The 25,447-nt window shown below is 38.8% G+C and overlaps 1 protein-coding gene across 1 annotated transcript in view; it reads right to left on the bottom strand.

Moving 5' to 3' along the window:
* Positions 1-25,447, bottom strand: part of SCAPER (S-phase cyclin A-associated protein in the ER) — a 183,964-nt gene that overhangs the window by 23,271 nt on the left and 135,246 nt on the right. The window contains exons 26-29 of the mRNA XM_014944728.1: positions 20,726-20,955; positions 16,723-16,878; positions 6,416-6,653; positions 3,219-3,368 (exon numbers count right to left, since the gene is read on the bottom strand). Of these exons, the coding sequence (XP_014800214.1) occupies positions 3,219-3,368; positions 6,416-6,653; positions 16,723-16,878; positions 20,726-20,955 (774 nt within the window). The remainder of the gene's footprint in view (positions 1-3,218; positions 3,369-6,415; positions 6,654-16,722; positions 16,879-20,725; positions 20,956-25,447) is intronic.

Raw genomic sequence — 25,447 nt, 5'->3', positions numbered from 1 at the left:
AAAAAAAAAAAAAAAAAAAAAAAAAGGAAAGGAATATTACTTATATATTATATGTGGGCAGAGTCAGCAAAATCATAGTCTTTTTAAAATAAACAGAGCAAGCGCTATCAAAACACTGGCGTTCCTTAGGAATCCATTGTCCTCATCCCTCCTCGACAGAATCACTTGGGCCTGGCCCAAAAGCCAACGGTGGTGAAATCGCCAACTGGGACCCCAGCCACCGTCTCCGCGTGTGTGGGACCCACCGTGAGGCCCTCCCCTGCCCCGGGGCTCCTGGAAACCGCACTGAAATATGAATCTTGAAGCTACATGAGAGAAAAGAACTTTCCTTTTCAATTTGCCACTCAACTAAATATAAAGACTTTTACAGATAGCGTAATAAAACCAGAGAAGCCTACATTACATTAAATGATTGGCATATGATGCTCTTGGAAGATTTGCTTCTATGAATGTGAAATATTTAGGAAATTGCCCTTTTATTATTTTGACTGCATAGTGGTAATAATTCACTTACTTAAATCACAGTGCTACTACAGAAGGTCAATGCTGAGGTTGACAGGCTGTAAAATTTCCTTTTTAGAAATCTATCTGTTCTCCAAACTGGGAAACTGCAATTTTTTTTAATAATTAATGCCGTCTTTTCTTTACTCCAGTATGCCGTTTTGGATATTTATTTGCTGATATAGGTAGACAAAGGAATAGCAAAAGGCACACTGAAAACTCCAAACAACTATTTGTTCTCTTTTTTTTTTTGAGAGTTGAAAAGAACGAAAACATACAAACATTTGTAATAAGGAATAAGAAAATTTAGAGAGGAAAAGACTTATTTAAACTAGAAACATTTCAAAACAAATGTACATTTGACTGCAAGAATGTGAATCTGCTTTGAAATACAAGACTTATTTAAACTAGAAACATTTCAAAACAAATGTACATTTGACTGCAAGAATAATGTGAATCTGCTTTGAAATATGTCAGTTATTGACTCCTCTAGAGTTTGTTCAAACAGTAAATAAAAAGAGCTACCAGGGTTTCTGGAAATTTGTTTTCATAGCTCAAGTCCAGTGTATCTATTTTTATCACACTGTTCTTTCCAGGAGTTCAAGCCTACTATTTGAAAGCTTTCACTGTGAAACCAATTTTTTATTTTTAGTAGGACTCTGCAAATGATCAACAATGGAAGAAAAAATTGGAAGCTCCTACACAATAAAAAAATCAAACCGTAACTGAATGGAGAGAAAGCACTTTCCTTTTAATGAAGGGCAACGTGTCTTTGTTGGAAGTCACAACACTAACAGCACCTGAAAATACCCACCCTAAGCCAGTCGTACTGCTTTGCCTAGTAGTAAAAGGAAAAATGCTTCCTTTTAGTAAAAAACCTTTGCCACATGTTGCAAGTACCTGAGAGGGGAAAGCTTCAGTTTTACAGAATGTTTTTTTAAATGGCGCCACTTTAGAAATTACATAAAAAGTTAAGCTCGCCGTGACATCTCCTGAGATAGTACCACCAAAGCAAAGCATATGAAAAGAGCTAACATACTGTGGGTCTTTAACCAAAGACCTAAACTCCACTCTGGGAGCTGCAGAAGCTACGTTTTAACCTTGAAAATGAACTCAGTGTGAGGCAGACTGGCGATGGCACAGGCCCTCACCCCCAGTGCGCAGGCTGAAGACCCTGAGAGGCTGCAAAGTCCCCAGCTGGAAGGATGTCCCCAGACAAGGGTGGTTTGCAGCCCCCATGGCCAGCTGCTGCTGTGGCACGGTGCCCGCTGGCCGGGTGGGACCTTCGCCCCAGGGCACGAGCGCGGAGCAGCCCCAGGCACTGCAGGCTCCTCTCACTGACATGGCTGGTAGGAAATCCCTCTTCTCTGCTATTCATGGCACATTTATAGTTGCATGTCCTCCACGCAATGAATCACATCTGTTTATACTCGTGTGCCAGAAAAGACATTTTTAAACTGCACAGAAAAGACAACATTGTTTGTTGGCACTTCTGGATGCCAGCACGACCTGTTGTGTAGCAGTGGGAATCGGAAAACGGCAGCGGTATCACATGGATTTTCAAAATGATCATATTGAAAAGCCTTGCCCACAGTCAGCTCCAGCTCCTGAGAGCAGGGAGGCTGCAGGATCCTCCCTCCGGGCTGTGGCCAAAGCCACAGAAACATTACTGTACAATTACATTATATAATACTTCTGACAACATTGTCAGCTTTAAGATATTCTAATGTTCCAATTATAGTCAACAACTCTAAGAACGTTATCAGACAGCTCTTCTCTAAACCTTTGCTGACAAATCACAACACTTCATTCTTCTGCTCGTCAGCTTAACTAAGGGCACTAAGCTTCTCATCCCAAACTCCTGCCCCAAAAGCAGAACAAAAATAGGAAGCGGGTGTCACAAGTATGGAGAGAGAACAAAATTAGTAACTTCACAAAACACAGCATTAAACTGAATCATGCCAAAGATGCAGGCACCATAAAGCAGTTTCTACACATCCACAGTCAGGTTCACTGCATGAATAAAGAGCCAGTGCCAACTTCTGCCCTGCCCAATACACCCTGAGATGCTACAAACACGCTGAAGAAACTCAGAGATTTTTAAGACTAAAATATTTGAAATATTTTTGAAGTTTTGTGTCTGGGTTATTTCATAAGCCACTATGAGCGGTCAGACAAAAGTGACAACAATCAAGGAAGCTAAAGGGGAATTTCCAGTGTTTGTTTGACAGTCTACTTGGTTCACTACTAAAAAGATTCAAGGAAAAGAATGGCTTAAACTTAAATGAGCGCTCTGGCTAGCAGGGAGATGCCTACATTGGCATTTGAGGACAAGTCTTCATGGCAGACTAGCTTACTTGGCTTTGAAAGGGTTTAACTTGGGTACCACAGCCGTCTAATCAAGTTGACATGAAGTTAACTTGGAATTAAAAATATCAGTTGCTAAGTATATCTTGGCAGTGAATAAGGCCAGTTAAAATCAATGCAATGTCAGCATCATTGCCTGCGTAACAACATGGAGTTTGCTTACGGCCACATAAAATTAATGCTTCTGTGTTAAGATGCAACTTCAGCTTCTCTTTTGCAAACACATTCATTTGTGCTCACAGGAATCCCAAGTGCTTCAAAAACAACACTGAAGGGATTTAGTTTTCTTGAGGGATCCATGACTAAATGTGCACTTGATAACTTCTGATCCCATTTTCCATTTGCCTTACCTGATTATCTGGGTTGTTTACAGTAAAATAGCCCACACAAATAATGACTTCGTGGAGCAATCCTTCACAGGTATGCTGGGAGCAGTACCACAGCAGAGAGCTGATAATATGCCGGAATGCAAGGGACAGGCCTTCGGCACCCACAATAGACTGAAAAAAAGGCCAAGAAACACAAGTCAGAGTCTAACAGTATGTTTCAGAAATTCTGTGAATTACATACACATCAACTGTGCCTTTTTATTTTTTTTTTAAAGTACAGAGTATGTTCTTTGTTGCAATGACTCTGGAGGGGGACAGAATCAGCTCTCCTCTCTCAGTAACTTATGATTTACAACTGGACTATAACATTAAAAGCCACAAAAATAGGAATAAATTCAAATTTTAAAGGGACACAGGAAAAATTGGATTCTGCTTAGTTGACATTCAGTGTTGCATTAGGTTGACAATTTCATTAGACATACATTACACGTTCCAGAAAAACTTAATGCTAATAATATTTCTCAGTAATAACCAAAAGAAACCAAACCATCTTCATTTCTGCAAACAAGCAAAATGCATTTCTCATTAATAACTTGCGCTCCAAATGGAATACAGAGATTAATAACAAATAATGACTTTTCAAACATTAAAAAAAGTTAGAAACATCCAAACGGAGAGAACATTCAGCTGCAAAGCTTCTTGGGATGCTTTTTAAAAGTAGGCAAATTGCTGTAACGTGGAGATTCAGAATTAGATTTTATCTGCGCAGTCTACAGCCTCTATTTAATAAACATGTCAAACAGACAGAACGACACAAGGTCAAAGGGGAAAACTAAAGCACAAGGAATGAGCATGACAGTCTACTAACTCTGATGAAACAGCAACGCAGGCCTGTGAGAAAATCTCTTTCATTTGAGAGTTTTCTTCATTTTATACCTTGTAGCTTGTGTTAAGTACATATACATAAATCCCAGCCCGTAGTATAGTTTAGTTTTAGTGTGCTCCAAATCTACCCAGCAAAAGTAGGACCCCTGACAACCAAAACAGACTCAGCTGTGGATACTTTTCCCCTTGAACCTCAAGCCTTCTGGTAAGTTAGCCTATTTTCAAAATTTAACGCACAATACAGCCACCATTTACTGCTTTGCATCATGTAAACGCCGTGTTCTTAGGTCCACCCTTATTTAATTAGTGCTGTCCACGCACGCTGTGACCTAGCACTCTGGCTTTAACCTTTCCTGATAACAACGGGTCAAAGGGCACCTGAGTTTGTGTATAAAAGTTAAACTAATTTTTCAAGGAAACTATGCTTCCTTTTTAGCCAGAATTAATATCAGCTCAGGATCCTGCGTTGTTTCTCGCTACCATCTTTCAATTGTTTAGACTGTCAAATTAAATGAAATATATACCCATGAGCCATCTGTGCTAATGCAAACTCTAGAATACCAGACCTCTTCTGTTAATCAAAAAACCCTATTCTATAGTCCTACTATTACACGATAAAACTATTCTTTAGAGATAATAATCAGACAGGACATAAACTCGGCCCTGCTGTCTGCTAACATGCTGCAGTCCACGAGGTCAGGATGGACAGCAAACTGCCCCAGGTGTATGTTGATTTTTTTAACACTACAGAAACAAATCCCATTAATGCACTGAAAGGGATAGCTGCTGGGGCTACACAAGGGTGTCTGTCTGTCACAGCCAGGGTTATGCCTACAATTCAGTAACACAGCTGAGCAGATACTTCCTGCATCCATGAGCTGAATGAAATAATTCACGTCGGTTAGTTTTCCACCACCCTTTATGCAATAATTACTCTCTTGCACCACTCTATGTAGAACAAACTTTTGCAGATCATGGGGTTTGGGAATTAATGTTGATGGTCTGTTCTAAATGCTCAGATATAACAGTAGTTGGTAGAGGGATAAATACAGACAGTGTAAGTAGAAGCTTGAAATTAATATTGAAATTAATAGTGGTTTCTTGAGATATCGGGGAGCAGCCCTTCAGCCAGTGCCATTTGCCACAGCTCCCCAACAGGCTGTAGCTGTCCCCGTCCCACTCCCTGGTGTACACCTGTAATACCTACAGCAACCCATTAACAGCCCCTCTCAAACCAAGATGCACTGAACAAGCTGCAGAAGAGAACTGCTTTGATACACCTTGATTTACAGAGAGGAATGGGAGTTAATGGTGCGCGTAACGGTTGTTTTAAAGAACCACCAATAAATACACTGTTTGTGTGCCCTGTAAAAAAACCTCCACTGGATGGGATCCTGCAACTGCATCTCGAGGGGTGAATGGTGCTACACACAAATTGCTGGTTGCTGTTATCAGAAACACTAAATGTACTAAAAATCAAAGTCAAGAAACGTGAACTGAAGGAGACATACCTTATTCTAAATTCTTTACCCATGCAAAGCTTTTGCCGAGTTTAATGCGTTTCAGATGGAGCGTGTGGTACAACTTACATACAAATTACATATTAAATGAAACAGAAACCGACCCTGATGAATTGTATAAGACTGATGCTGCTAAGTGTGTTTTGCAAAGCAATGCTTTTTGACAGGTGTTTTACATTAACAACACAATAGATTTGCCAATTTATCTGAGAAATACACTAGTATTTGTATTTCTTTTGTATGGCAAAATGGTTCATTTACACTAGAAATCTGTTCACAGAAGAAGGTAAAAAATTACTTACCTTCTCAAGACTCCAAATATGATCTGTTTGAGTTTCTTTCATAAATAAAAACTACAAAAGGTTAAGTTTCTAATTTTTGGTCAATAAAATTTTACTTGGATAATAAAAACTGCTATCAAGTTATTTTCAGTTTCAGTTGTACAATCTTAATACAAGTGGCCACTGAAAGCACTGAAAATGCAAACTGGGGTTATAATAGAAGCAAGTCCTTTCACATTAGAAAAACTGTTATTTCACGGTTTTGACCAAGATTTTTTTTTACATTTTTGGGGCTTACTAAATATAAAAAGTACTAAGCTAAAAGTAAGGTTTTTTGAATAGAAGTAACGGATGGGATTCAGCATTTTGCATAGTCCACTTTTTCCTTAAATTCATTTCCCAAAACTATATAGTGGAAATAACTTCAATAACTTCCTTCAATAACTAAAATCTTAAAAACAAAACTCGGTCCAAAAGTATACGCAATAATTAACATTTTCGCACTAAGCAAAAGTTTGAAAACGTCTGTTACCTGAAAGGCAGGCAGATCAAGGACAGCAAAACTATTGAAGAACCGTAAACTCTGAATGGCAACCTGGATGGTGCTCGCTGCGTAGCTGTCTTTGGGGCTTGCCGTGTTGGGGTCTGAAATTGTCCCGTGGAAAAGAACACAGTACAGCATGTGCAAGACTCCGACCAGATCCGTTGCCTGCAGAGCTGCCTTTAGCCCTGTGGGGTCCTGACGTGTGTTGTCAAATATGTTCCAAGATCTGTAAAAGAAACATTAAGCCGTCTGAGGAGGAGACCAGCACTCGGTGAGAACACTTGCCCGGGATGCAGCACTTCTAATAAGCCAAATGTCAGAAAAACAGTAAACTGCTAAAAAAGGGAAAAAAACCTGATGCCTAATGTGTCAAGAAACCACAACATTTCCAGAAAGTGCTTTCAATAATGTGGGCACCGTTTCCTGCTCTTTAATTGCAGTGCAGCTGTATCTTTAAATATCTTTCCCCACATACTGGTGTCTTTGCTCCCAAAATGGGTTCACAACGGCAGAGCGAGACCGTGCAGAAACCGGACAGCTCTACAGTCGCAAACCTGGGGGCACTTTTAGGGGCTCCAAGCAAGCCCTGTCCCAGGTCAGTGGCCCTGCACCCATCGTTCTTTCTTGCAACGGCAGCCAGCAGAGGTGGGAGAAGCCCCTGGAGCTGCTCACTGCCCCGGTGACGGGCTGCAGGCACTGGAACAAACCGCCTACCTAAGTAGCAAAATAAGTTATTAGGACCAGATGATCTTAATCAAATAGTTCTGCAGGAATTTAAGAATGAAGTGGCTGAGCAGTTACCAAAACACACTACTTCTTATTTCAGTCAGATGTTATTATGGGAGACTGTACGGTAGCAAAGCACAAGTAAGTATGAAATGCTCGAGACAAACCAGCACAGCTTGTGCAAATGGAAACGAGGTTTCTTTGAGACCTTTTGGGTATGCATGTAAAATAACAGAGGTTTCTGGCTATCTAGGATATCAGGACACACAGGGAAATAACTCTGGATGCCCTTTCCATCCTCACATCAAAACTTCCAAAAGCACTTAACATAATCCCTCCATGATTTGTACTGTTCATGTTTTTTCACATTATTAATAATCCAGAAGATGATGCAGGACAGTCACTACTAAGGAAGATGGAAACTGTCACTACCGTGGAGGCTAAAGAATGTGTGGAAGGGAGGTAAATACAAAATAAAGCACATAAAATAATTCAACAAGTTCTACATACTCTGAGTTGTAATTCAAGCCCATCACCTGAACTCCATTAAGGAAATACATTTAGTCTACATTGGCAACCAAAGGAAACACTGAAATATTAAGATACAGTCAACAGTAACACTGAAAATATGGTACATCAAAAGCTGGTCTTTACCTCATCTACTATGTTTCCATTTTAAAAAAAAAAAAAAAAAAGAAGAAAAAAAGAAAGAAGTGTCAGTATCAGAAGAGACTACGAAGTTTGAGACTCTCTGTTTTTAAAATAGTTGAAGGAAAATATGACAGGTGATATGAGAAAATGTTATGAAAGGACAAATTAGATGAGGGTATCTTTCCCTTTTATAACAACTATAAGCAAAGGAAACGGGAACGCAGTGGAAACAAGAACCACTTCCTAAAAACAAATCTGTAACTTTGAAGACCTGAGTTGAATACAGAGAAGACTGGACACCCAGAGGGCTCAGGATATTCCTCTTGACCAGAAAGAGTAAGCAGCTTTTCCTCAGCTAGAACAGCTCTAAATGATCTGTTCAGTATCCGCATCAGTCTGGCACACACTCTGCTCTGGTGGAGTTTCCAACACAGGTCCTACATTGCTGATAATCCTGCTTTTATGCTACAGACTTGTCTTCAATGGAGCAACTAACCCACAAATTCAGCAACTATCAGATTTTGATGATCACCATGTTCTGTCATTTTCACTTTTTCTAGTGAAGCAAAAAAAAAAGCAGGTCAGAAAGTACCACCTCACCCAAACCAATGTCACTAATGAGAATTTCTGTTTGTAACAGCACACCATTGTTTCCTTAGACCAAAGAGAGTCAAACAGGCAGAGGAGGGTAACAAACCCACGTTCTTCATGTCCCAAATAAGGCCCTAAGACTGGGCTAACTTCAAAAATAGCCTAGACATTTTAAGAGAAAAAGGAACAACAGTTACGTGAAACACCATCCTTGCAGTTAAAATAGCAAATTTGCAGGCTACTATCTATGCATTTTCCCGTGGATACAATTCTTCTGTAAGGTAGCATGAGTGGGCACTAAAAACCTGAGCAACACCTGGGTGGTTTATACGGCGAGGCTGATACCCAGGTCCTTCTGATCCCACAAAGTCCCATTGTGTCCCCGAGCGGGGACTGCTTAGCAGCTGGGGGGACAGAGTGTGCAGAGCTACTGCGAGGAGCCTGATGTGCTGCAGGCAGAGGGGAGATGTAGGAGGCTTAGGAAGGTTATTTTGGCACTCAGGCTATGAAGTACCTCTGCACAGCCTCTGAGGGGTCTTCCCACAGCCCTGAGCCCAGATGAATAAGATGAGACAGTATTTGGGCTGTACACCACTTACTCTGCAGCACCCATCTGCTCCCATCACTGCCCACTCACCTCTTCATGTTTCAAATGCAGTTGCTCAGATAACTCACTTCTCCTTTTTATCAGTTAGATCACGTGTGTGAGGAATGATCTTATCTGAAACTAGCATTTATGGCACCATTTCTGTCCAAGTTATTTCTATTTACAGTCTGAATGATGCTACTGAAAAAGCTTTTACATATAGCATCCTCTGCTGCTACCTCAAGATTAATGTCCTGGGTGCATCTCAGTGATACCTAAGCTATACAAAAAAAAATTACAGAAGTCTGCATAATTACTTCACAAATTTTTGAAAGAAGCAATCAGATCTTTAGGTAAGACATAATAAATAAAAGCAATATAGCCATGCCTAATTCCAGTACTTGCATGGTTACCCAAGTGACTCCGTGACCACCAGTCACCACCGGACCTCCAGCAAAATGCTGCCATTCGTAAAGAGTCGGCTAGAGACCAATGTGTCTGAATTTATAGGTTTCAAAACTGGGGTGTTTGTTTAATACTGGGATAGCCAGCTGGACTCCTGACAATCCCTAGAGAAATCCGGCCACAAAACCGGCAGCAACAGCGCTTCAGAAGGCCACCAGTGTAGGATTCTCTCAAAATACGTACAACAACATTCAAAAGACAAGCTGAATTAAAAAGATGATTAAAACTACAATTTGATGCCACTTACCTGCTGCAACAGAACCACCACAAGCATTCAGCTGGTGGTTTGTAACACTCATAATGACTCTTACAAGTTTATTCTGTAAAGAATAAAAAAAAAAGGGGAAAAAATACTAGAGCTCTAAGTGTGCTCTGGGTGGGGCTCTGCTGCACAACAATTTATGGCATTACTTTCCTTTTCCTACGCCTGGAATCTGTGCCCAAATATCTTCATTTTGAAGCTCTGTGGTCTTTAAGTGAGTGTGTTTGAGTGGAGTCAGCAGAGACACTTCCTGAGCCATGCCCTGGCCCGGCCAGCCCTGCCAGAGCTCCCTGTGCAGCTCCAGGCTGGCCGGCACGTGGAAGGGACTCGGGAGGCTGCACAAGGCTCTGGGGCCACCTCTGCCCACTCCTGAGGACTCCTTAATATTCCTCGCTTTCCAATAGTTTCTGCTGTCCAATTATTTACTTCACAGTGTGCAGTAGCCCGAATGTGCCAACCGTCCAACTTGTGCAATCAAGCAACTGGAATGTTTGGTTCCCCAGTATCACATGAGAGCGCGGCTCCTCCTGCCAACTAGGATTTCTTAATTTCAAGCGCAGCTTTTTCAACAGTACAAAACACAAAAAAACACTCATGGTCAAGCGATAACCCCAAATTAATTACTGTATATGATACCTCGCAGAATTGTTGGTGACTACATGCGATGAGAAGATTGACCAATTTTCCCAAAGGTTAAAGTTAGCTTGCTTTCAGATCTCACTCCATCATTATTTTTAAACAATTCCATATGAAAAAGCTTACATTGCTGGATAAAATCCTTTTACCATTTTGTGCTGCTCTGGAGCACTGAATGAATCAAAATATACATAAAAAAGTCAATTGTAAAATAACTCAAAATGCAAGCATTATTTTTTTCACAGAAAAGACCAGGAATTTGAAGTTGTACCAGAGGACAAAGCTGTTAATAAAAAATTCTGTATCTGTCTGGTAGGTTTGGTGGATTGAAGGAACTGTTAGAAGCATTTATTTTTGATGTTGCCTGTATTATAGTTAATGTGTGTATGAACAGGCCACAGGCTCCTGTTGCTTTTAACTGTCAGTTATAATCACTTGAAGTCTAAACGTTTACAATAAAAAGGTAAAAGACGTTATTCATACTGGTTGTGGGCTTTAAAGGAGAAAAAAAATATGTATATGAGATGTTGGAAAATAAAAGCATGAACCCTTGTGCATGCTGCTTCAAGTGATTTTGGTCGAATCTGTACAGCAGTGGATTTCATACATTTAGCAGATTTTTAGTCCACCTCAAAGGTAAGCCCGGTGAAAATTCAGTGACAACTGTCAGGACACAGACCAAAGTGAAAACCCATAAACCCCCTAAAATCACAAAAAGACAACGTCACACAAGACACCTAGGTTTTATGTAACTAAAGTTAAGAGAGGAGATTCCCGTGGACGTCCCTCCTTTTAACTCTGCTATTTAAAGAAGTTGCTAAAGTAAAATAGTCAGTATGGCCAAAACCTCTTCAATTAATCACTGAAGGGAAGCAAGACTCACCGCATTTTTTACGTTGGCTTATATAGCTGGGAAAACACACAGGCTCTCAAACTTTACCCAAGTCTCTATATTTAACACGGAAAAATAGGCAAATATTTATATTACGGTCAAACAACCTGCAGGATCTTAAAAAGAAAAGTTTCATGAAATGCAGGGAATTTTCATTATAGGCTGCCATTATGATTTTCAGCTTCTGCCGTCAAGGAGTCTCAGGAATTGGTACAGGGTTTATTACTTACAAAAAACGTTTAGGAATTTAAAAATGTGGATATATATATCACAGGAAAGAAAGATACTAAACAGTGATACTTCACTGCTTAAAATACACCACTATTTATTAAAAACAGGAATTCAATACAGCTTGATGAGAAACAGCATACTCTGCAGAACAAGTATAAAACTACAATTTCTCCAAGCTTCAATATGAGCAAACTGTTTATATCTGAAAATATACTGTTTTAAAAACTGACTGAGTTAACAAGCAGACAAGCCTCTCTTAGGGTATACATTGTAATGTTTGTATATTTGAAATACATACTCCTGATTAAAAACATGGAGCCAAATGGAAACATGAATTTTCAAAAGGCTTAGAATATAGTTTGTTGGGTGTTTTTTTATTATTAGGATTTAAAAACTACAATCTGTGCTTTTTGCTTCTACATTATTTTATTCAGAAAGAGATATCAAAATAAAAAGGCAAAATAATAATAAAAGAAGTAATTAGCACCTGTCAGGCCTTGTGATGATTCACACTGTCAAGCTAGGAATCACAGCACCGTGTAAAAGAGATGGTTTGAAGCCTTTTAGTAATTTCAAGCCCAAGTTTCAGTTAGTTTACAGCCCTGCCTGGATCTGCTGGCTGTTGGAAGTGGTGAGAAGCACCACCAGCGTTCAGGCAGACTTGCATCTCATTCCCCATCCAGCAGCCAAAACAGACATTATCTTAATTACTGTAATAAAACTGAAAACAGACTTCCCTGCGTATCTGTGCCATTGCAGTCACTATTTGCCTCCATCAAACCCTATATATCTGCAGCTTTCTGCCACAGCAGTGTGCAATCCACAACTTCATTAGCTGTTGACACAGATTTATATGTATTCCCCTACTGTTTTAAGATAACATATAACAGCAACAATTTAACTAGTGGACTGCTATGACATTCTATTTTCCTAGATGAATGAAGGAGCTTCCAGACATTTCTTACGCCAAGAAAAAAAGCAAAATTTTGAAAAAGTTGCTGTCCTAAGAAGCTGCATGATTTGAGGGACTATTATTTGCAATATTCTCGTCAGGCATAACTCACTTCCCTCCTTGTGTCTGTGTTATTGTTAGGCCACTGTACTGCTCTTAGAGAGAACATTCTTCTGTAGTGATTAACCCTTACGCTGCACTACTGCTGACAGCTTCCTCCTGCTGCTTGCATTAACTCTGTGGTTAAGATTAATCTCTTCACTCCTACTAATGGGCAAAAGTGAAATAAGGCATTAACTACAGTCCTCCATGGAGTAACAACTGAACTTAACGGACAGAAATCGTAGTTCCAGAGACTTAGAGGGAAAAAGGGGATACAGATTTGATGAACACTGGGCAGTAGAGGAAAAGACAGGAATGTAAGACCCTTGCTATGCTGGGGAAGGATTTGCCATGTATTTTCTTACTTAGTCCTTACTCCTGCCTTTAGGGGAGGCTGACTGGGGCAGCATGGCCATATTATTATTAATGCTCCTTGCATTCCGTGCCTGCTCATTGCTTTCTAGCTCATGTTTACGAGCCAAGCATGCTCCATATGTGTATTCACGACTGAAGGGCCCAAAACAGGCCTTATATCTCTCATAGTTACAATAATAAACGCTGGAAAACAAGGCTGACGTCCTGAAAATTGCTACTGGACATCTGGAATTGGACACAAACTGCAAGGCAGACTTATATGGCTATATAAACCACTGCTATTTTATATAAGGTCTATTTAATATTTTGCTTTATTTCAGGTTAATAAGAACATCACTGCTGTCAATTCTGGTTACTGTTACCCTTAACAGTAAGAAAAAAACAGTTTAGCTTTATCAAGGCCACAATTTTCAAGTCTAATTATCAAACGACAGGTTCATCTTTTTCTTAACAAACAGAGAGAGCTCAATATTCACGTGCTGCATTTTAAGCTTTCTCACTCCGTATAATAAGGGACAATGCTCTATTTTCAGCTCTCATACACTTTTGTTTGTTTGTTTTTACTCATCGGGGAGAAAGAAGCTCTCATCTCCACTGCTGGCAATGGGTGCTACACGGCATAAGAAAAATGGCCCTTCCAGGGTCTCAAGTCACCCTCACCGATTCCAACTCTATAGCAGATGAGGGTATAAAAATTATCAAAACAAGGTTCACATGGGGTTAACAAGTTATTAATGTTTTCAACAAATGATCTTTTATACGTAGTTCACAGTGTTTAGGAAACATGCTATCTCTTCTACAGCAAAACTTCATTTAAAAGAATCAATCTAGCATTTATTAGCCAGCACCAAAAATGAATAGTTGAGAAGATCAATATCAAAGTTAAATCTTTTTAAAGACCTTGACCATTAATGAAAAGAAAATCCCCCTCTTATAATAAGATATGTTTATAACATATGTTCAGAATAGATTCCCTTATTTCAATAACTTTTTATGATGTTAAAATCCTCCCATTTATGTTTCTACATTACCAAGACTTTCCTTTATTGTATCTAATTCCATGATTTTGGACTTTTTTTTTTTTGAAGTCTACCATGGGAATAAAAAAAAGTATCTTAGTTTATGTCTTAACATTTTATCATCTACATTATATCAGCCATACACCTCATTTAATATTTAATGCTGGCATACATATAGGATACAATTTGAGGCTATTCTCTAATAATCATTATTGTTGTGACATCTTGTCTGTTGTAGACCTGCAGGCAGGTACTTGACTGAGAACTCTTCCCTGCCTATAACATTGTTTTCCATGAAGTAACTGTCCAAATAAACACTGGGTATCAATTCCGAGCCTGGTTTAGAAACATTCCACTAAATTTGGGAGTTTAATGAAATATTCATGTGCAAAACGCAGGGAAGTCTGGATTGACAGCCCTTCCTACATGGGACCTCCAGAAATGGCCTAACATACTTTGTACCAATGGGTGAGGATCTTCAAATTGTTTAAAACTTGAGCTAAAGCGTTTGACTTCTGGCCCTCTGGACCTATTGCAGATTCCAGTTGCACTACAGGTCTTAACAGCCCAGTGGTGTCTGAAAGGAGGAAGATGAGGCAGAGCTTGGCCATTTTTAGCTCAAAAAGGATTTCATCGTTGCAGGCACTGTGGATGGTTTGAGAGCCCTGGGGTGGTCCCAGTGTGTCACCACCCAGCTTCCCTGCCAGCTTCCCACTATGCTGCTCAGATCTCACTAAGATCTGCATGCAGTGTAAAGAGCACTTTTTAAAAATAATGCTTTTCATATGGAATGGCAACTTTTTATATAACAAATAACAGCCTGAAATAGCTTTATCAGAAAAAAAACAAATTAATTTTGTGCCCCCCACAATCAGCATCGAGGAGCATAAAGAAGTTCCCAACCTGGAAACATTCTATATAGGAAGATAAATCGAAAAAACAATTCAAAATGGCTCTTGCCAAAATGGTGAAAGCCTGATGTTATTTTGGCAAAACATCTTTTCATGCTGCAGCGTCTGAGCACTGGTAGTACTCCCTAGGCTTTTTTTCTCTGGGTAACAACTTCAGCAGGTCACTGATGTATAGAGGAGTATAATATGGCTTGTTTGATTGGTGCTCAAGCCTGTGTCGACTGAGTTGGAGAAGGAGAAAGGGTGGATTCTGACTGAATAGGCTGCATTGCCTCCTCCTACTATTTACCAGGAATGAAAGAGGCATCTGTATTTCTCACAAAGAGAGGCCACCTTCTGTGCTGCAAGATCATGTATCACACAACATGTATTACTGTATTGGGACATATTTAAGAATTCAATAAATTTGAGCTCCGTTCCTGCCACCTTAATCTGTGTTTGGCAATACCATTTTCCATTTCAATCACCTTCAACACTAAGGACTTCTGTAACACGACAGAATTACACTCTGCATTCACTTCTTAAGTAAGTGGGCTCAGGCGATGAAAAACACTTAATTTAAACTGCCCTTCTAATCAGTTACACCAAAGCTTTTGATCTAAAAGTGAAAGACAACAGTTTTGAAACCTATTAGTTCATTCCTCTTGTTTCTTTCATGCTCAAAGGAACAATCTAACCTGGAAATCGAGAACAATCAGCAGCTTTAGATAAAATCAAAAACGCTGCTATTATATGCAGGTAGTAAAATCAGATACTTTGAGGTGAAGAAAAACACTCAACCCTCCAAAATTTCTATTCTGCTACAAAGCACAGATGTTCTTGGAAGAAGAACTTGCACAGTGCCTTACTATTTCGAGGTGCAAAGTTCTGTATTACTCAGGTGAAGCTTGTGCCTGCTTCAGAAATAGCAACTGTAGCTCTTGAAGCTAGGACTATTGTTCCACTAAGAGTAGGGTGAGTTTTTCATTTTTCATATGCATTTGACTTTTGGCAGCGCTGTCCTGGAATGTAAAATGCCAAGTTGGCAGCTTCCAGAAAGGGAAATTTCAGTAAGTTGGGATGGTCTCTTTGGGCTCATATTTCTTGCAGTTCTTTCTCCATGTGCCTTTGTCCCTGAGTTACCAGCAACAGCTCTTACCTACAGCTTTGTTTCTTATTTTATGCTTTATTAACTCTAGTTTTTCAGCCCTAGCATCATTTTACCCTTCAGGGATTCACTGTAAAGTTTTGTCAGCCTTTTCCTGAAAGGTATAACATTGTAACAGTGGTAGACTGTAGTATGTGTACCCCGAAGCTCTGAAATTGTGAGTCAGTGTCAGACTCTCCTACGTTGTAGGCTGTAGAAGAGCAGATTTGCTGGCAGACACACACCTCCTGCTCACTCCCCACAACCCTGGTTAGTTTACGATTACAAACATTTTGCATTAGAAAAATCCCTGATAGATCTAGTAATGCTTTTCTTTATAGAAAATATAATTCCCTTACTAACAGTGGTATTTCAAAGAATTAGACTGCTCTAGAGACAAATCAATTAAGAGTTGATTTTAGCTGGTAATAAAATACCTCCTGAAGTCCTTACAACTGGATGTTTAAAATCAGTAGTGATAAAAACCTCTCTGTAACGATGAGTAAAGGGAATAAAGTTTTGCAATTCTGATAAATGACTTACAAGAATCAAGACTCAGTGCAGGTAACTAATTAGGGTTCCATGGTGAAAGGGTGAGCAGAGTGAATTTCCAGCCCTGCTTCTTTACCGCTTATTACTGTGTGACTAAGAACAGTTCTGTTCAACAGCCTCATCACAACGCTGGCTTCCACGAGCGTGGCTGTTGGCACAGGGTTACAGCAGCTGCTGCCTGAAGAACATATTAGGGAGGATGGACCAAGAGCACCTACCTGCCATTGACAGCAAAGCAGAGCTGACACATTCCATGCAACACCGCTGTGGCATTTTCTAGAAAAGTTGCTATTTTGGGATTCTCATCCACAGGGCCTTGAACGGAGAGGAAACAGCAACACAGCTTGTCTATCAATCCTATGTTCACCACGTAACTAGAAACACAGGAAAAATTGTATTAAAAAAAATAGTCCCACACCAGGTTTGGTAACTTTGCAAAGGTTAAAAAAGTAATTTCTGCTTCCCTACTATCAAACCATACGAAATGTAGGTTATGATTACTTAAATACTCTTTCTGAAAGGGTTCAATAAAACAATTCAAATTGCAATAACTTCAGATCTGGCTCTCTGTAACTATCGGTAGCTTTTGTTAAGAGATCTGTCTGTTGTAGGATAATCTGTATTATACTGTACAAGAAAGATGAGTGTAAATGTTTATCTTACCATACTCCTAGAAGGACAATGGAATTTTGCCATAGTTAAATGATTTATAATAATCTCGATAGCTCTGCAACAGCACAATTTCTTTTTAGCATGAAGAGATAAACCTTGTAGAGCACACTAATTCAAGAAGACAATGATGTTACCCAGATAACGTTTTATTGCAATACGTATATCATAACAACTCCTGCCCAGTTGTTGGGATTTTTTTCCTTTTTAAAATACATGCAAGAGTTAAGAGACTAATAGAACATGCAGGTAACAACCTTCTACCATCAGTCTAGAAGGATCAGAAAGCCTCCTCAGGAGCTCAACAAAAATCCAGCCTAGAGAAAAACCATGCCAGAGACTTTTTTTTTAAACTGAAAACTCCTTTTTCTTTTTTATTATCAGAGTAGGTCATCATTGCTGATCATCAGACTACTACTGCTGAAGTTTCTTCTCTGAATTTCTAAGAGCTACCTACACCAAAAACGTTGTCGTCTGTCCCTGTACCAAGATCTCTGTCCACACCAGGTTCTCTCATAATTTGATCATTAACCTCAATTAAACTGTGCACACAGATAATTTTTTTTCCATGTCACTTCGCTGATAGCACCTAACTTTACATTCTTTCCTTTTTCTACCACAAACCTTCAGCTTCATAGACTTAACTCCATCTCAGCTGTTCATTCTGCTGACTTACGTGACATCAACTTCCTTTGGGGAAAAAATATTCTGCTGCGATTGCTGCCTCCTCATATTCCTCTCTAATTTTCTTTGTACTTTCCTCCACTCTTAAAAAGTGGGAGAAACTTCTTGTCAAAATCAGAACTGCTTTTATATTCCATGCCTCCACCTGACTTAACAGATATGGGGAAACAATTGCTTTCACACACTATCAACTGATTCACCCTTTTTACACTGATAGTTTACACTAAACCATCCTGTTATTAACATTACTCCATCCTACCAGCTGTTCTGTCTACTTGCTTGTCAAGTCCACTTGTTAGAGATTGCCTCTTAGAGCGTGGGACCACTTGTTAGAGATTGCCTCTTAGAGCGTGCCTCTTCCTTGCTAAGGAAACACCATTGGCTCTATGTTTCCATAACATCAAGACTGCTCTGACTTGGGTAAGTATGGAACATGATTAAGAAATACTGATTCTAGTAAATAAATAATACTGATTTGTTAATGCTTGTCACAGGAACTGTGTAAGTATTAAAAATAACTATTCCCTCATGTCATTCAGTCTGATTTTGAAAAAAAAAAAGGGGGGATTTTTAAGATTAGGAAAGAAAACCTCTCCACTTTTCAAACAGTGTTGTTGCTCAAAGACTGATCTCTCTTCAGGGCTAGAAGCTAGACTTTCTGCCAAAGTTTACCCTGCTGACACAAAGCTTTTGGAAGCTATTAAGAATAAAAATACACTGGATACAAAGCAAGAAGTCTAACTGCAGTATGAAAGATCTTTAAAGCTGCTGAATTATAGCAGTTAAAAACACTTAAAAACCAACAAGGATTATTAATTATACACTCCTTGCTCAGGTAAGTTTGTCTGTTGCATTTAGCGACACAAAAGGCTACCAGCATTAGGTTTCTTGCAGATTTTGATCTAAGCAATCCCCCTGATCATACAGGTGATAAGCAAGCTCTCCTGTATTAGCAGAATAATTCCAGGAAGAGAGTGAGGTGCTAAGATCGCACTCACAGAGAAATGCTGAGTGCTAGAAATCTCTGTGAAACAGGAGGGGAGACAGAGAACTAAATGAAATACAGCTAATACTGATAGATGATTGCTCACAAAGAGGCACAACAATTCTCGTCAACACTCTCTTCCTTTTTCCTAGAAACATCTCCACAGTCTGACTGACACCTGCAGAATGTGTTCATTGCCCCCCTTCCTTTCCACCCACACCTGGATCCAAAGTGTCTGCTCTCTTGGCAGAGAAATGGATGAGAGTTTTCAGACTACCAGGACTACTCTTTAATGGCATCCGGACAAACGAGAAGATGCATGAAGCACTCCCTTCCTTGAAGAATTGAGCATACAGACAAGTGGAATGTCAAACTCTCTAATCTATCACCTCCAGCTCTGAGCCTTTTTACCCATGGTACCATAGTTGCAATCACTTGGCTACCCTCTTGATACCCAGACAGCGTGTAGCTAATTCTTGTTTATGCATCAGGTCTAACAGCCCCCAGCAGAAAAAAAATAATACATTATTTCACCTTTCCTCTTCCTTCCCCCATTTTCCTAAAACTCTCATTTAATCAACTCCTCAAGGATATACGATACAATGACCTGAAGGTGAAAGATTCTCATTAATAAGAGAATTTGTCTGGTTTTGACTAGTTTAAAATGCCCTCTCTCTTTTTTTCCTAATTGCACCATTACCTTGTCATCATGCCTTTCATTCTCCATTTATAACCAGATCCCCCAAAGTGCCTCAGGTGAGGGACCTAGTTGGATTCTCATGTATCTTCTTATCTTAAGGGTAGGCCTGTGCTTGGCCCAGTCAGTCTCAGATGTCCAGTCAGCACAAATATCACTAAGCAGACCTCCCACCCTCCCATTCATAAATGCAGAGAATACCACATCCTGAAATTTCACACTCTTTCAAAAACCTGTTTGGGGAGAAGGCGGGTTACATGAGAACAATGAAGTTTTAGAGGTCACTGGTATCTATGACAACTATTTGTTTTGCTTTCCTCCTCCAGCTGTCTTTTTTGTATCCATCAGCATCATACTAGACTTTGAAAAGTCTGAAGATGCTCACTGTGACCCAATTTCAGTGGCATACCAATCAGAATGTCATTTCTTCAGAAGAACAAGATGGATTGATGACTATTTATACAGTTCACTAGTGAAACTAGCGAGCACTTTTAGCAAGTCCAATATATTGTTGGATATATATTACTTTTTAATATATTGATATATATTAATTATATATAATATTATATATTAATATACCCAGTGTCAAGTGTTTTTACCAAAGTATTAGAAAGTTTCAAGTAAAAATGAGCAAAACAATGTATTCTCTTTTAATCTGTTACAACTCACTGAGTTATTTTGATTGAATTTTTGCTCAAGAAATACACTTAGAAAATTGCTATTAAAATACAGCTACATTATAAAGGCTGAAATCAGACTATAGGAATTACTGGGTAATCTTTATAATAGGCAGTATGTATTTTATGGCAAGCTTATATGAATGCATTTATGACAAGCAGGACCACGCTGGGAATGGGCACACACAGCTGGCATAGAGAATTGACAGAAAATAATGAAAATACGGAAACTGACTCCTAGGTAATTAGGAGAAGAAACTGATGGAAATGACAGAAAAATGCAAGACCAAAATGAAAAGACTCTTGGTTTTCTATATTGCTCTGTCTGCATATTTTTGAAGAACATTTTTGTTTGAGAACATAGCGTTTCAATAGCCTTCTTGACTACACACACAAACTACTCTTACTAGGTTAAGAGTTAAAGCAATTTGTTCCTTTCTTAAATCATTGCAAATTTCTTTCTCTGTAGTAAAGACCTTTACAGAAGTTTCATATTATTTTTTTTTAACCTGATCAGGTCTTGGACTCTGCTGTTGAAGGCTTCCACTTGTGAGGATTTACTTTTCACTTCCTGTAGTATCTTCAGTGCAGTAGCGTAGCTGTTTCCATCTGGGAACCTGGAGATTAGACATCTGAAAATCACGGCAGTTATCCTCAGAAGTCCTGTTGTTAAATCTTCAAAGACCTGCTTATTTGCATTTCTGCCTGAAGTAGCATTATGGTCATCTGGAACAGTAACCTAAATAAAAAGAAAAAAGAAAAAAACAACCAGAATTTAGTAAAAATAATCAAAAGTTCGTAGAGAAACACTTAGAAGGTTGCATATGAGCACATAAAAATAATAACCAAGTAACGTATTCTAGCAGTACTGATGGACATTAAAGTATTTCAGGTACAAGAAAAGATCTATATCCCTTATGCAGATAATGCAAGCTGAAAGAATAAATCAAGTCAAAATAGTGTTTAGTCTATGAGAACTAAAGGAAGCCTTATAGCAGCAGAGTATTTCATTGTATGTAGTATGATTCCGGTGTTCTTATGCACACAGCACTTTTGGTGACTCACTACAAAAACAATTTCTTATTAAACTTGAATTCAAATAAACAAACTACTGATATGGTTCATTTTGACTTCTGCACTGTACTACCACAAAGACATTAACTGTCTGGGATACATGAAGAGTTCAGTAATAGAGGAAAGATAGCTATTTTTGTGGAAGGAACAGTATTCACTGTTGTATGGAAATCCCCTACTTGACTTTGGAAAAGCACACCACACCATCAGAAGGCTACCCAACAGTTTGAGTCCCAAACAAACACCCTTACAAAAGGGAGTATTTTGAAAGGCAAAAGTTCTTGTGACGCAGCAGGTACAATTGTGGTTCTTCACTGAAAAAGACAATACACTTTGCTGGCAATAGGAATGATCTTTGCAATGAGAGCTAATTCCTGATGGACCTTCTCCTTCGTAGAAAAAAAAAAACAAACCCAAAAAGGAATTACAAAAATATCCTGAAGGAAGTGTACTTCCAACGTATTTTATGTGGAATTTTAATGTCAGAGAAATTACATAGCTGAATTGAGAAGACACTGTATTACCTGCTGAGGTACCAAGAGAGTGACACACAGCTGTCCAAAGCCAGCGAAAGAGGGCAACCTTCACTAGACTGAGAAAGATGAGTAACAGTGGTTCCCCCTTACACCCAAAAAAGCAGGAAAAACACATCCCATGAATAAGGCCTAAATATCTCAATATAAAACAACCCCTGATGATCACCGCGCTTGTCTATCAGATGTCAGCACCTGTCAGTCATGTCCCAAGCACAACCTGCAGTTGTCCCTGAACAGACCTCAGAGGAACAGAATCCTGTTTTTCTAAATGATTTAACTAGAGCCCACTCCTAAAAAAAGTAGTGAAGTTGAACATACAACAACTCAATCTGAAGACAAATTGATGTAGGATACAGATCTGGAAGGAAATCCTCATGGGCAATATAATTTTTAAAAAATCTTTCATTTTATTTTAAATCTGAAGACAAATTGATGTAGGATACAGAGCATACAGATCTGGAAGGAAATCATCATGGAGAATATAATTTTTAAAAAAATCTTTCATTTTATTTTATTTTTTTCATTTCTGTAGTCCAAGATAATTTAAACCAGCTGAAATTGCACCTGATTGTGCTCGAACAGTCAGTGAAAGGTGTGTGGAAGCCCTGCAGCTCTCCAGGCAGAATACCACCAGCAGAGATGCATCAAGCACATTCACTGGGTTCACGCTGCAGGACTCCCCGTACCGACACACCTCGGAGGGGACAACTTGATGAGAGAGCTTGAGGCTTTCCACACTCTAAATTAGTGATCAATATTGGCTGAAATTTAATTTTCGTTGCAGGTTAAAATCATTTACACGCAAGAGAGGCCACAGAAAATCTTTCCTCCCTGTATAGGTATCAGGAGGGATTTGGTAACACTTGGTGACAAAGAACAACATGCACATTTCTTTATTATTCATTAGCTCTGAGCCTTGGGTTGGTACTTAAAACTCATTGTAATAGTCTGTTCCTGGTGATGAGCCAAGTGAGCAAGTGAGACGTCTTTAGCTGCTTATTCAAGTTCAATAGGAAAAATAATATTATGTTGCTCCAGTAACTTCTGTTGACTAAAATAATTCATGCTTAATGATTCTAATTGCCTACTGAAACTGATGGATTAAGCTTTGCAATGCATAAAGCAATTTAAATGTGGCGAATTTGTACTAGGAACACCAAGTTTTAAAAATTGCTAACAAATGCTAGTTGCTGCTTTTTCACCTGAGATAAAAAAAAAACACAACAACTTATTTCTTAGAAGATTTAATCATATTTTGCAAGAAGAGTATTCCATTTCCTGTAGTGTATGGGTATATAAACAAATAATGTCCATTTTTGTCTTTTAGGTGAATGTAGATATGAAAATAATTTTTTCTAAGTATATAGACTTTTGCTACTCAAGTTCATTTTTTAATATAAAACTGTTCTTCCCTATTTATGAAGTAAATTGATCTGGCTCTCTTAATACAATCATTTATTCCAGAGCTGATTTTTCACATTTGATTTTTGGGGGAAAGTATGTGTGTATTAATATAGAGGCAGAACAAAAGTGTTTTTCATACCGTATACATCAAACAAGAAATAGAAGGAAATACTGTTTTACAGAAAATGGGTAAATTTGAACTTGTTTCCTCCCTTTAATATTTTCCATTTATATGAAAAAAGATCAACTCTTTTACCCAAGAAGTAATTAATGGGATACTGTGAAAATGTGTTGAGATTTATGTTCAAAATTAATTGGGGTGCTTGCAAAAGTGATGTATTACTTCGCTTGTTGATTATTATATCAAGCAAGGGGGTAGGAAATCTTAAGATTTAATAGCGCAATTATGAAAGCTTTCATGCTCTGGTCTTTTTGTGTTGATTAGACAAGGAGTTAACGATATTCAGAGAAACTGAATTTGTTGAACATGGACTTTGGATAAGTAAATGTTAAAACATCCCATGTTTCAATTTCTGAGGTTTAATAGGTTTAACACTTTAACTGACACAAATCTACGGGTACGATCACACACTTAAAATTGTGAAGTAATTGGTATAAAACATTTCTAAATCGCAAAGGAAAATCAGGAAGAATGTAACTATCGTTCAATTATTTGACACATCCAACATCTCCATGCTGTTTTAGCATTTCTGATGATTGCCTGTGGTGGGCCTAATCAAGACTCCTACTTTCTTTAAATGTTCTTGAAGCAGAAGGCTGTGATGACCAGGCTCTCGGCCCTGGTAGAGCCTCCATAGGAGCGTTCAGCCATTCAGCAGAGAATTCCCCTCGCGCAGGGATTCCCTGGCTTTGCAGAGCTGCCATAAGCTCTTCAGCTCTGCCCAGCATCTAGGACTTAATCCTGCAAGATGCTGAACAATATGGCCCCAATCCAGTAAAGCACTTAGGCACACATTTAATGGAGCTGAAAACGTTACTCCATTCGGACTCATGTCACCAAACGTACCTCTGCGTATCACAGCACTTCATTTTTGTGCTAACAAAAACTCATTTATGTTTTTATTTGTCTTGTAAAAAGCATAATCCTTCACAGCCATAAAAAATTTCAAATATAGAGCTGCTAAACCTAAATGGAAACCATTTCAAAGCACCCAATTTCTATTCATTTGGTCACTTGCGTTCTATTCTTCTCCCATTAACAGCGGTGATTTTGTGCCTCTTGCACCTGTAAGGCATTGGGCTTGCCTCAAAAACACACTGAAAAATGTATACTTTCAAAACGGGAGAAAAAATACTTCCCTGTGACTAGATATCCAGCTTAACTTGAACTCAGAGTGACTGTGCTTCACGAGTAAAATTTCATAGGCCCGTTACCTACAGTACAGTCCAGATTTAAGCACTATGTTTCAGAGAAGAAAAATGTCATCAGCAACTCACTTTTGATCTCTACATTTATTTGATCTCTATTTACATTGCAGGGTTCGTTTCAGATGCATTTATGTTCACTAATGATGTTTCATTTAGAATTTTCAGACATTATGCAGTTGAAGATTGCCTTAAAATAAATTGCAGTGATCCAGTTTGAAATTTTCAACTGGATCTATAAACGGCAACCAACTCTGGCACGTCAGACAGGCAAGACTTTCTGCTTTTCAATTCTGAAATCAAGTCTATTTGTTGCACATTTACATAAAATTATCTGCTCAAAGGAAAAAAAAAAATATATCTGATTCTAGCCCTTAGTGATTAAACAGAAAGCAAACCAGCCTAAAAATGTGACTGCACACGCAGGATATTAGAAGTAACGCACATGACTAATGAAGCACGGCACTATCTCAAGCCAGTCATTTGCAATTCTGTGTAGCCTGCAACTAAAAATGAAGCAAGAAAGAAACCCTCTAACTTTGCATATTTAAGTGAACAAAAAAGCCCCACCCAAGAAAAATGTATCTGTTTCTAATGTGCATTATGCTTTCACTGGTCACAACAGGTATGCCACGATGAGAAAGACCTGACCTGAATGAATGAACAGAATCTTCCAAGAATTTTTACTGGCCAAGGTGGTCCTGCCCAGCTTGTTATTCTCAAAAGCTGTCTGAGATTTCCCTTTAATCTATTTGAGAACATATAGTTGGAAATCAAACCATCATGCTTTTCTTATCATGAAATCATAAAAGGATAGATATAAAAAAAAAA

The sequence above is a fragment of the Calidris pugnax genome, unplaced genomic scaffold (assembly GCF_001431845.1).
Source record: "Calidris pugnax isolate Ruff unplaced genomic scaffold, ASM143184v1 scaffold70, whole genome shotgun sequence".
In the NCBI taxonomy this organism is placed as follows: domain Eukaryota; kingdom Metazoa; phylum Chordata; class Aves; order Charadriiformes; family Scolopacidae; genus Calidris; species Calidris pugnax.
The sequence above is the reverse complement of the archived record's forward strand: the minus strand, read 5'-3'. Positions and strand labels throughout refer to the sequence as shown.